General features: G+C 36.8%; 1 protein-coding gene across 1 annotated transcript in view; it reads right to left on the reverse strand.

Annotated features, from left to right (window-relative positions):
• SKAP2 (src kinase associated phosphoprotein 2) overlaps positions 1–14,176 on the reverse strand; it is a 119,302-nt gene that overhangs the window by 18,130 nt on the left and 86,996 nt on the right. The window contains exon 10 of the mRNA XM_053957474.1: positions 1,032–1,100. Within this exon, the coding sequence (XP_053813449.1) occupies positions 1,032–1,100 (69 nt within the window). The remainder of the gene's footprint in view (positions 1–1,031; positions 1,101–14,176) is intronic.

A 14,176-nucleotide genomic window follows, 5' to 3' on the forward strand; every position in this document is an offset into this window, starting at 1 on the left:
GGGAAGGAGAACCAGATTTCATGTCAGTGCAGGTCACAGTTACAATGCAGCAGATCTCAGAAAGGTGTAAGGTCTGATAAGAAGCGAGTCTTCTCTACTTGCTGTGTCAAATCACCAATAGTTTATCTAAAGGTCTGTGCCCTTGAAGTACAAAAATATATTGTTTTTAAGCATAACTGGAAATACCTTTCTATCAAGAAAAGTTGCCTGGCTATGTGACTTTACATGGTGCATGCAGTTATTTTTCCAGTCCCAGAGATAATTAGCACAAGGGCGCTTTGCCAAGCTAAAACTGAGAGAATATCCTTCACAGCCTTTCTGGGCATTTGTGTCCTTTTCCAATTTTTATGCTGCTGTCACTGGACTCTGGCATTTCTTACCTGATTCATTTGCTTTCTCTGGTAATCATATGCAATGAAGATATGCATGGCCAACATTTAAACAGGCTGCAGATCAATTAGTGGTCTTAAGTTTATCTGATTTTTATCAAAGAAGACAGAGCTTTGGGTCGATTGTCAGAGCCTGTGTCAAGTTGACCTTTTCAGAGACGTCTACATTGCCAGTCCCTTGGGCAACTTGTTGTCCCCTGTTAGTCTCTGAATGGCAGAAGTCTGTTCTGCTCAAGCACAAAGTATACACAGATGTCTATATTACATTCTTATAGGTTTGACAGCAACTGCATGTTGTATCTATAAACTGTCCTTTAGCAGTGACACTTCCTCAATGATGATAAGCTAATTTATGCAACTAAATCTCCTTTGTGCAGAAATGAAAGCTAATTGAGTCATTACAAAGTAATTCAGGAAGGAATACCTTGTATAAATTGGCTTACTTTATAAATCCTTCTCAAGTGGTTTTCATGCATCCTAAGTGGTGCTTAAGCAGTTTTGCTGCCATCATATACCCGAGTAAAAAAAGACAGCTTTACAGAGCTATAAAAACATTATTTTAAAACAGCAAATGGAAGAGAGAAGAAAATAAAGGTATAAAGAAAGTATATACACAAAATAAAGAGGAAAGGTGTTAATTACCTGAAGCAGTGGTAACTTCCTCCTGGCTCTCATTGCTTGGCACTTCAGCTTTTGAAGAAAGACGTTCTTCTGCAAAACACATAACTGCAAATGAAATTCTGAAGGACCACCTCAGCTGACAGGAATTACAGCCCACATCAGCCTGAGAAACACTCTCTATATTTCCAGATTGTAAACCTTGTTTAGTATTTTGCACTTATACAGAAATTGGAACATTGTTATTTCTGTGGTTTCCGCCATCCATCCAAACACTCCAAGAGCTTTCTTTCAAGGTCTCAGTTGTGAACATCTGTTTCCCTCTTCACTCTGGTCTGAATGCAGTCATATAGAGCTGCAGTTCTACTGATTTTCAATCATTCTGAGACAATTAGAATGAGGGTCCTCTTCTGCTGCATACATTTCTTGCCAGAAAAGGATAAAGAAAAGGAAACCAAGGTGTGAAAAAGTATCCCCAGCCCAAGCAATAACTCAGTTGTAGAGAGCAGTATGCAGCGAAGGCAGGCAAAATCTTACCTTCAACACTGTTCTACAGACACAGTAGCTCAACACCTCCATGATGGGAACACAGCCACTAATGCCCTTCACTGCTCCTGCCTATTGTGCCTGACCACGGCTTTAAGCAAGCCAGACTCTATCAAATTACTTAGTGCAAGTTTAGGAGACAAGAAAAGAGAAAACCTGGCAGTGATCAGCTCTAAAGCATGTTTTCTGGCTAGCAGGCTTGGGACACTCTGAAATCTCCACAGGCAGCTTTGAAAGATGTGCTCCATCCTCCCTGTCTGGCACAGACATTGAACTCTCTCGTGTCCAGACCCTCACTTGAGTAAATCCACACTCTACTCAGTACAGGGACACCAGATCTGCTCCTCACATTTCCCAGTACAGGGAGACCAGATCTGCTCCTCGTATTTCCCAGTCAACAATCCTGTTGATGATGTAAAAAAGGGGAACAAACTTTTAGCTGAATCCTGTCTTTAGGTTCATAAGGAAGTAGAAACAAATTTATCTTGACATTTTCAGTATATCCAAAGTGACAAGGCTGCTGTACTGAATGAGGAAATAGTATATTGATAAACCCACTTCTCAAACATGAATTGGACTTTTAATACATTTAAACTCTTTGCATTTGCTGCTCATCACATTGTATATAGATAGCCAAGCTTCTTTTTAAGATACACATTTCAGCAACTAATTTGGATATTTTACTAATGACAGACAACAGATGAAGCACTCATAGTGTTTAAAATGTTCTTCATTGTGAAACTCTTATATAATTGCCCATTTACTTTGACAAAGAGTGAATATCAGAAGTTCAAAAGATTTTTTTAACTTTGTAAAAATTTAATCTATCCACAAGACTATTCCTGCAAACATTAAAGCAGATGTTTAAAGCACAAGAGTAGACCTGTTGGAATGGGTATGCATAATTACTGCTAATCTCTATACACGGTCCTACAAATATTACAATTCATAAGATTCACTCTATAAAAAGCTTTGAAATTCTGCCCTACTAAGCCAGCAAGATTTTTTGTTCTTGAACCTTGACTAGTTAAAAATCTGGTAAAGATGAATATTAACTATTTTTAAGCCAAGGAGAGGAGGGAGAGAGAACAGGAAAAAAAAATCCTAGCAATAGAACATGAGAAATCTGAAGCTGTAGTATACAGAAAACACTCTAAACTATGTTCTGCATTCAGATGTTCAAATGTATTCCCCTAGTTGACATTAATATTTGTCACACATTTCCAAGTACGAAGTACGCTCATCTGTTTATTTTAAGAACTCACAATTGGAGCATAAATGGCAAAAATGCATCCTTATGTGCTGTCCAGAGCACTAGGAGGCACTGTCATTCTGTGGGTTCCCTACCATGGTTACACCCCTCACAGGGAGTAGTACCCCAGGATCAGTCACATTTGCTAGAATTTCTCCCTTTTCCCAGAAAAAACACCTTCATCCAACACATATGCTATTATACTATTCTTTCATTAAAGATATGTTGGTATTACATGTTACTGAACGTTTGGACCTAAATGAGTTGCTCTGTTGAATGTCCTATGGATTTTAACTCTATCACTTGTCATGGTCATCAGACTAGTTTAAACTAAGGACTACTCCAGTAGAGGGTATCTCAACTAAAGTAAAGAAGCAGCAGAAGTTTGAAGGGACTTTTTTTGTATATTTAGAATATATGTATTATTCTGAAATATTTATTTCCTAGAAACAAGAGTTGACCAGATCCACATTTGAAGATATGAAAATATCTGAATCAAAGCTCTTTGAATTCCAAAAGGTGCCAAATTCAAGCAAAAACTCACCATATTTGCATACTGGTTTGGATCTCAACCATCCCCACTTATCCCACCTTGCTTTACACTACAGAGTTGTCAAAGAGAGGACAAAGTTTCAGGTACAATTAGACTGGAAGAGGCACTCCAGAAGCATGCTGGACGTGGTCCAGCTGCTAATGGGCATTCAGTCCATGTTATCAGGCTGAAGTGACTGCATAGGAAACATCCTCTGAAACATGTACAACAAACATCAGGTCCTTGGCACAAACCTCTGCTTTATGAATTTGTTGCAAATGGTTCACGCTATTTGCTAATGCAATCATGCTCAGAGTGGAGCAGTTGTAGTAGGCTTGGCTTAGGGTAGTAAAAAAGAACCTGTGGTTCTTAACTCATGTTTTCTGATATTATGGCCTGAAGCAGTAACTATGTGCAGGCGGTGTCCTTTAAACACAGCAACCTCGATTACCTTGGGAATTACAGCTGCAGTCTGATGCAACATGCATAACTTTGTGTTGCAACATGGCACAGAGTCAACAGATGAAAAATTAAATTTAAAAATACAGTAGAAATACTTCTGGTTTTTTTTAAGATACAGTGTATAAGGAGTCATGCATACCTTTAAAATAATCTGTTCCACTTTTTCCTCTGTGTATCTTTTACTTTTTCTTGGGCAGAACAGTGTAGACCTGTGATATTCAGCATCAGCAGAGTCCATGTACACACCTGTTTTTTTGCATGCATCTGTCCTCCCTGCCTGACACATCATCACACCATCACTATCAGTGCAGAGAAAATACTCTTTTCCACCTTCTCACTATGTCAAAATGAGACTAATCTACACTAACCAAACCGATGAACACTTCCAGAACTGTAGATCCTAAGAACCCCTGAGATACAGATTATGTTCCATACTATGCTGATGCTTAGAAACCTTAACAGCAAAATTCTTGTGACAATGCAACAAGGAACTAACTATGTTTGCTAAAGGGTTTTTTTTCAGTCAGTCCATGGAGGTTGTTGAAAATAATTTACTTCTTCAATTTGCAGTTTGAAGAAAAAACAGAAGAATAATCACCCAATCACATATGATTCTACCATCGACAAAATTTAAAGAACTGAAAAATGAATTTTACATTTGCTGAGGTTTTTTTACATGAATCTATTAAAAGGAGGAAGGAAAAAAAGACTGGACTACTTGAGAATAAAATGGATAAGAGTTTGGCTTGAACAGTGCATTCCTCCAATGGAATGTGGTATTTCCATGATAAACATGCATAAATTTAGCAGTTTCCTCTACTAACATGTTACCTAATCATCTTTTTACATTAGATTCTAATTTAATGCCATTATTATTTGGTATTCTATTGCCTTATAGTTTCTGACACATTGTCATTGCACAATACTAGTTTACACCTTGAATAATCCCAGTTTGTGAGTTAATATATTCTATTCAATGCTTTGATTACAGTAAACAAAACCAGCTCAGCTATGCAGCAAAATCTACCAAACCACACAGATGGTTATAAGCTTTTCATTGTGTGGTTTCCATAGCAATCATATTGCAAATCTGGAAGCTTCTTGCAAATAAGCAGCTTGTATTTACATGCCTCTCAGCTGCAGCACAGAACACAACAACAAGTGAAGTTATTATTCCTATCACATATTATTAGCAACATGACTGGAAGATGTTTTGATCAATTCAGATAAAAAGTACTGCAGTGAACTAATTTTTCATCTATTTCATAATGATACAAGCAACCACACACTTGTAATGCACATTCATGTCTCTTCATTTGAAATCTCACTGTAATGTCAGAAGGTTATAAGCATACAAAGTGTTGTAAGATAGACACCCCCCCAAAAAAAATATTAAATAATCAATTAAAAAAACGACACAGTGTCTTTACTATTGTACTTGGCAGGGAGGACAGATGCATGCAAAAAAACAGGTGTGTACATGGACTCTGCTGATGCTGAATATCACAGGTCTACACTGTTCTGCCCAAGAAAAAGTAAAAGAAATAATGGCATGTTAACACCAAGAGTATTACTCCTCCACACTGCTTTTTTGCTGCCAAATAATGACTCCACACAAATGCAAACAAGAACTTTCAAACCCAAATAAATGCTTACCATGGGAAAGAGTCAAGACCTTTTCTCTCCAAAATTTACAGTTGTGTGAATTGATTCACCCCACAAATGGATTATTACTCTAATAAGGAACATAAATCAACCTAGCTACATTTTTTTTTAATTAGCAAGAATTAGCTTTTTTGAAAACAAGATTATTTGTTGAGAGAAACATTTAATATTTCCAGAGAAGCAGCAATAAATGCACAAAATTTAAGAAGAAGATTTTTTTATATAATTTGGCCAAACTGACATCTTCTGCTAGCATTTGTGGTGAGGGCAAGTGACCATCTGGGTCAAAGGAATACGTATTAATGCCCTGTTTTATACAGGACAAGCAAATTGCCTTACCTGAGGTCAGTGTTCCCCAGCCTTGGGGATGGGGTCCTCTGCAGCATTCTCACCTGTACAGGCCTGTACACTTCACCTAAACCCTTCGTTTTAGCCTAAGCAGCTTCATAGAAAATCTAGTAGGCTTACTTGCCTTGGTGTGTGTATTTATAATGGCAGGGATTTTCACTTCTGGTATCTTCTTTTAGACTCCAGATCCACCCATTATACGTGAGAGAGATCTCTCTGTACAAAGAGATCTTCAAATGCAATTAGCAAAACTCCAACTATGATAATCATCCAATATTCCCAAAGATCTGTCCCTTTTCCCCAGTTCCTCTGGGACATGGCAGTTTACTGGAAGATTTACACATAGCTTCTTGACATTTCATCTCACCCTGTATTCCCATTAGCAGCCCAGTGTACTCTGTAAACAACAGAACAGTTTGGGAAAGGCTGCTGTAGGCGCTATTGTCTAGCCATGGTGTGAGTTCTTGGAGGCAGCAGAGAGGGGGAGACAGATTCTTGTTTTACTAAAGCTCCACCTGACTGTACAATAGTCCATGATTTGAGAAGGAAAATGCCTCCAGCACAGTGAGAAAAGTGGAAAACAAGTTGGCTGCTAGAGAAGAGATTATAAATGTGAGAATTTCTTACCATGACAGAAGAGAGGACATTTTATTGCTACTTCTATGGGTCAGCTAGTTACCACCCAACAGCTCAAACAAAAAAAGTTATATTCCTATATGGCAAACTTGAGTGTAAAAAGAACCAATTTCCACAACGCAAGCAGAATGATAGAAACAGATCACCCAAACACAGGCTAAACACTGGGATTGCAGACAAGATGAGATCAATTTATGTCAGCAGAAATAGAAGTTGCATCTGACTAAATGGTCATCATTGTGCTCAGAAATATGATGGGAAACGGGCAGTACAGAATTGTATTCCAAAAGAAGACAGAAAGAGATCTCTGGGTTATGAACAATATAAATATACATCTTAAAGAAAAATAATATGCATACTGAGATGCTTCAGTTTTAGTTGACAACAACCCATGCCTATTCCTAGGCAAATTACTCCCAACACGTGTGATCCCAAATTTCTCCCAACACATGTGATCCAAGTCTGATTCCAAGATGGAAACAAAAAGTTTCATTCAAATATACCACCATCTAAACTGGATGGGACCCCCAACTAACACTTTTGCACAAATTTTAACCAGATCTTTGAAAAAAAACATTATCTAAATTCTAAAGTAAGGTTAAATATATACACCACTCTTCCCAACCAGTAGACAGTAACAGAAGTCTGCTATTAATATTAACAACGCCCTGACTTCTCAATGGCCTTGAATAAGTAGCACTGGCTTTACAAACTGAAAAGACTAGAATAACAAAATAATTTTGGGAGAGATGGGATCTGTAGAAATTGCTCACTCTTAACACCCAGTTCTAACTCAGAAAGTTATATCAGGTTTCTAGGAAACGGCATTTGGCCTCTTTTGGTGCTCCACACTAAACTGTTCAGCAGCAGTTTAATAGGGCCTGTGCATTTTAATAGCTCATGTATGACACAGCTGAAGCTAATGACTTTCTAGAACAGGATTAGCTCAAATTATTCAGTTTCGTCCAGATCTTGCCAAGTCTCCAGATGTGAGGTTTCCTGTACTCCTTGAGAAATCCTGCATGTTTTTTCCCTTCAGTTGCTCTCCTTTTATCTTTAAAAGGTGCTGCTGTGCACCACTGTTACTCCCAGTTGTCTAAGCAATCTGAATAACTAAACCAGCCAGCTCAGCTAAAAGTGAAGCACTGCCTCCTATTGAGAAGACCTTGGGAAAGTTACCTCATCATCCTCACAGAAAAGGACGGTAGATTTTGTTGTAAATTAACCCAGGATTATTGCTGCAAGAGGAGGAGAAAAAGTCACACGGGAGTACTGGAATATCACTTAGACATTTTCAGAAGGAAAAAACTCTCTCAAAACAACCTTTCTGTGGCACCACCTAGTGAATCTTAGCATATGCAATGCTCTGGCTTAACCAAAACCAAAAAGCATATACAACATCCCCTTCCTAAGAAAAGTATTTCGGAGTTACAGCATTTGCTAAACCAAAGAGTAAAGTAAACCAAAAAATTCCCGGTCCCACTAAGGACAAATAGCAAACACACTTTATGGCTGTGATTCTCTAGTGTTGAACAGAATAATATTTGGATCTTATGACTGTTGCTATGAAGAAGAATAACAGAGAGAAGTAGCACAGAGAAATAAGTACATTTGGAGAACTGTTCGAGGGGAAAAAAAGAGTATCTCTTTCTAAATACATTTGTGAAAAAAAGACACCACATTTCTCTTATATTACCACACACATAGCAATCCACATGAACTATAGTAGCACAATGGATTTTAAAAAATCACGTTTTTAAAAGCTGGAAGATATTTTTTGGCCTCTCACTATTTTACTGGGAAAAAAAAAAGCAACAAGTGATCAAAGAACACATCACTGGAGGAAAAGCAGCTACTCTAACACACACACAAAAAACCAAATATTCCCAAACATTTTTGGCAAGGTCATCCACAGTTGCTGCAAAGTGGATCTTCTCATTCTACTGTGCAGCCTTTTACTAATTTTCATTAAATCTAGGAGAATGCTTTGCTTTACTTATCTTTTCTACTAGCTGAGACCTGAATATATGTTAACACCTTTTCTCCTTCTTTTTCTTTCCCCAGTACTAAATATTCCAGTAACTTTGCTTGCCTGCCTTTGCCCCATTCTGTAGTCACAGCCAATATCCCCTTCAGACCCCACAATTTTGTACATTTACCAAACACAGAAGGTGTTAGCATGAAAGTAGCTGTTTCCAGGGCTTCACAAGCAAGCCCTTCATATTTTAAGAAAAAGCTGTCAAAGTGGGAGGAAAGATATTCTCAGTCACCTGAATGAGCAAACAGAATATATTCATTCACTGGGACAACTGAAAAATCCACAGAGATGCAGGCAATTCCCAGTTCTAGTTATGAATATATTAAGATTTCATGAACTCAGCTTCCTGCTTGGAGCTCTCCTTGCAAATAAGCAATCTTCAGTCATGTTTTGAGTGACAGCTCAATTCAACTTAGTTGGCCACTTCCTTGCACTAGTCTTCCAAACAACAAATAATCTAAAATTTCTGATTAAAACCAAATTAAACCAAACTAAACACAATCTTCTCAATCTTTTTACATACTCTACATTCCTTTTTTTTTTTTTTTTTTTTTTTTTTTTTTTTTTGGGTGGGGGGTAACATAGATGCAAAAGAATTAAGAGTTTATCAATTCAAAGTTAGAGTAGGAAAAAAATTGCTAATCTGACAGAACTAGGAGAAAGAGAAGCATGTTAAATCTCAGTTACACCAACAGCAAGCTTTGGAAGAGAGGAGATAGAAAAAAGGCAGAAAAAGCAGGAGTACCTACCTGGGAAGACCACTTAGAATGCCTAATTTTGGGATATTAACATTTATTTGACAAAATTATCTAATTATTATTAATAAAATTCAATATAAATATGCCCAAGTGCAATATGCACTGCATAGAAATAAGAGATGGGTTTTGCACTGACCTTTTTATTTTCTCATGAAGAAAGACCTGCTAATAGTAATTCTTCTCATGAGAAAAGATAAAGGTCATCACAAGCAAGTTCCTTGTGGATATGCACACAATAATAATGAAGAATAAAAGAAATTATAGAGACCCACTTCCAGAAACTCATTCATTGATTTCCCATTTTCATATTCACAGACACTTTGTCTTTATTTACAAATGAAGTCACTATTTCAGGGATTTTTTTGTCAGAAATCAAGTATTTGTCTAATCCTATATGTTGAGTGAACTGGTCAGAATATATTAAACTCAGAAATCAAAAAATTGTTTGATGGGCTATCAAAGAAGGCGAAAATTTCCTAAGTGACTTCAAAATCCAGCTAAGTACAAATTCCTTAAGCTTTACTAGATACTTTTTTAAACCTTATCTTTACCTTTTTGTAAGCAAACCCTACCTTTCCTTTTTTGTTTACTTTTTTTTTACTTCCACACCTGAACTGAAGGATCTCTGAAGATAAAGTTTCATGTTAAATTTCAACAAAAGCACAATTTTGGCTCTACTTCTAAAATTGCTCCTAAGGCCTCAATTTTGGCATACCAAATTGAGGCAACAGGCATCCTACATAAATCCATTCTTAAACATTTAAAGAAAGAATAAAACATTTTATAATGCTACTCTTAATAGGTCTCAACAACATAGGGGAAAAGCTTTTGGGTTTTAATGTTTCTACATGCTCATCTAATTATTTGGTTGATTAACAAAAAATCTTCCTTGCTTCCTTCTCTGTTCCCTGTCACTCTAGCAAAAAAATAGTTGCAATTATTGGGCAGAATGCAAATTAGTTTCTCAAAGGGACAAAAAAACAATTTTAAGTTTATTCCATGGTTCTATTGTAGGTTCATAGGAATCTGTGCTAGAGATTGCTGGCATAAATACGTGTGGCATGTACATAAGAATATTCTTTTAAACATAATAAAGATTTATATGAATTCACTGTAGCTAAAATAAATTTGTTTGTTCTCTCAACCTGTAATAGCTCTTAGCTATGTAAATAATTTAAGTGTTCAACATGACATTTTATAAACTTTATTATTGAAATGTTTTGCCAAAATAAATGTGGTGGCTATTAAAATCTACATAGAAAATATAAATAGTTCCCAATGTAAATACATTTAGCAATCAAATATTCAATTAACTAATCTATACTGTATAACTCTGTAGTACAGTGTTATTTGACAACCATGTACAGCAGTTATATTTCTCAAGCTTAAATTTATATGATAGAAAAAGTCTGTAAATGTCAAGTAAAGTTTCTCATAATCATTGATCAGCAGCAAGTCTTAAATTTAAAACCCATTTCTGAAAACTACATATTCTTAATTGTGACAAATGGGACTTGACATAAAATTTACATACATACAATTCATAAAGCATCTTGCTTAAACCACATAATATCCTATAATAATCTGCAAGGTTAATGTATTCAAATTTATAGTATGATTCCTGAGCTTACTCAAAAAAGGGACAAAAAGCAAAGCAGAGCTCATGTCAGTGAAATGAAACACAATACAGTTGTTGGCATGTTTCCACAAGTAAAGTCTGGCTCCCAGATGCTTCTCTTGTAATTCCTTTAAAAATGTTATACCAGGACATTTTTGCACTCCCTGTGTTGATCTGCACACTGGCAAAAAAAAAAAAAAATTCAGCAGTTTTCACCCTTTGGGTATTTTCATTAAAAACAGCAAACTCACACTACTGCTACTTTGCACTGTTTATGTCCCAGGCCATTAAATGAAATTATGTCAACTATGCTAAATCCTTTCTCCAGCTAAAATGATGAAATAAAGTGAAAATGTTATTGCTATGATTCACTAGTATCAGGTTAAATCAGAAATATGCAGAAAATTATAGTTGCAATGCAGACTGTTTACATGTACCACATTTTGGATAACAGTGCCATATTAATCTCTACAAAAACGATCCCATTCTTCAATCTCCTATGCTGGGAGCCGCCACTCTGGATGTCAGATCTTACTAGCCCTGTGCACCACAAATCAGAATGCACCTCAGAGGGAAGAAGTAGGACACTGGGATATGGCAATAATTCATATGCAGGAGATGACAACTTCTCCCCAGGCAGCTCCCCAGGTCAGTGTGGGATTGGCATGCAGTTGTATCTCAAAAGAACCCATGGCTTCTGGAGTACCACACTACTAGAATTCACTCCGAGACGGTGCTTTCGGACTGCCAGAGACACAACACAGTCACAGCTGCACTGTAAGAGCACTACTTGTATGTCTCAGATAGGCAGTTCATTCAGGAACTAGATTTTATGACCTGTATGGAAGTGATAACAAAATCATATCCGTCTTGAACTTTTGTTTACTGAATTACCTGAAATTGCTGTTCAACATCTACTGATAGAAATGTGTCACTTCTTATCAGAGAATCATACAATCATTTGGGTTGGGAGTAACCTCTAAGATCATCTCATTCCAACACCCATGCCAGGAGCCAGGACAGCTTCCACTGGATCAGGCTCCTCAAAGCTGCACACAACGCACCCTAACACACTTCCAGCAATGTGTGGCATCTACAACTTCTCTGGACAACCTGTTCTGGTGCCTCACCATCCTCAGAGCAAAGTATTTCTTCCCAATATTCTTAACTTTTAAAGAAGTAAAATTTGAGAGGGGTATGCAAACAAGATAAATTCAGTTAGTATATTTTAGGACAATGGAAGCATGACCCTCATGCTAGGATCCACAGGCCTTCTGGTAGATAATGCTTCCTATTGAAAATGCAATTCCTTCCTCTAATCCCCAGTGCTATGTTAAGATTCAAGGACAGAATAATTGTTACAGACTGCTAAGACAGAGTGCTTCCACAACCCAAAGATGGAAGTATTGGAACATCTTCTTTAAGGATATTCTAAGTTCTAGAGATCCTAAACTAGTTTTTATTAAAACACAGAGTTTTTAGGTGGAGGCAAATAAGATCCATTAGGAAAAGTTAAGACTTCAAAAAAAGGACTGGAACAAAATATCCACTGTGACAACCACCCCCTTTCTGGATAAGAAGACTGTCCTCCTATGTTGCCATCCAACACAAATCTCACTGACTTGCCAAAAAACTTTCCTCAGTCTCTTCCAACTTCTTAAGAAAAGATTCTCCCCTTTGCTGCTGAAGCTTATCTGTCGGCCTGCACCCTGCACTTCCCTGGAGTATCCCTTTGTTGCCTCAGCAGACTGAGACATCTTGCCTTCTCTGCCTGGTCCACTGTGTGGTCCAGGAGCTGGACTCTGCTGACCATTTTCCTTTCCTAGGAGAAACCATCCTGTTTCTTTCAAAAAGTTGTACCCAGCCCAGGGAGCAGCAGCCAAGACAAGGAAACAAGCAGCCTTTTCCTGTGTTACCTGCTTTGTATACGTGTAAACTAAACATGACATCTATTGCAAACACAGTACACTGCAGCACACAAACAAATCAGATATACATGCATACAGCCACAAAAATTCACGAAGCTCTGGTTAATTGGTAGCATTTTCTTAGGTTAATTCCTCCATTTTGAGGAGAGTGGGAAGAAAAGTGAGTAGCAAACTGAAAGGAAAAAAAATTTACAGAAGGATTTATGCTGATGCATTTCTTAAGGCTGAAAAATTCAAATCAGATATTTGTATCTACAGTAACAGAATGATTAATTCAGCCTTTAGAGCCCACCTTGCTGGATCTTATTTGAGAATTCTGTTGTACAAATTATGGTTCTTTAATAGCTACCTTGTGGAAACCAGAAAAGTTGAGAAGTGATAGCCTGAGGCACCATATAACCTCTGGTTGCTCGTTTCTCAAAAAACTCTATCTAATGGTTTTAATAGCCTGATATGCAGTCATTCATCACAAATTCAAAAAATTAAGGTTCTTTGATCTATCTATATAGTATTTATCACATTTATACCCAAGCAGTAGAAAAGACCCAATACTTCTTTCTATTTTCATAAATATACATAATGAAACTGATGTTTTACTTCGAAATTACTAAACTGCAGCAACTCCTCAAATTTATGCTTAATAAACTATCCCACATAACAAGACATTTTCTCTGAATGCTTGCATAAAGTGTATTCCACTGTTTCTTAATTAAATAAAAACAGTGCCACCATAGAAAACTTTGCTTTCAAAAGAAAATACTTTGGGCCCACAATCCATTGAAGACATGCACGCATAACAAAGCTTTGTTCACATTTGACATGAAGCCAGCTGCCAGAAACAGAGTCAACACTGAAAAAACTATGATACAAATAAAATTACTTTCTGTGACTTTTTTCTTGCCAGGATGACACGTTTTTCTGAGAGGGGATTCTATCTCTTAATAACAAACAGTTTCTGTCATATTCTGTTCACATCAAACTGGTTTTACAAATCAATAGAGTCGTTGTTTAATGTTAGTACACTGAAAACAGAATAAAAATTACTGACCAGTACCTTCAATAAAACATCTTCTTTCCATAAGTAAATTCATTTCAATAAGCTGTGAGCTAATTAGCTTTTGAAGGAGTTCTTTAAACATAGAAAAGTATTACTGAAAATACTTCCATTTTTTAATATGCCTTCTAATTTTAAGCAAGTCAGTTTTAAAATGCCACTAGACAATAGTTAATTTAATGGTGTATTTTTTGTTGGCTTTGGTTTGGTTTGGGTTTTTGGTTTGATTGTACTTTGGTTTTAGGGTACTTCTCTTTTAAAGTCTGAAATACATAAATAAAATCCGGCATTTGCTAACGTGAGGCTTTGATAAACACAGTCTTTCCCATGTG

Source organism: Vidua chalybeata, chromosome 1 (genome assembly GCF_026979565.1).
Source record: "Vidua chalybeata isolate OUT-0048 chromosome 1, bVidCha1 merged haplotype, whole genome shotgun sequence".
In the NCBI taxonomy this organism is placed as follows: Eukaryota; Metazoa; Chordata; class Aves; order Passeriformes; family Viduidae; genus Vidua; species Vidua chalybeata.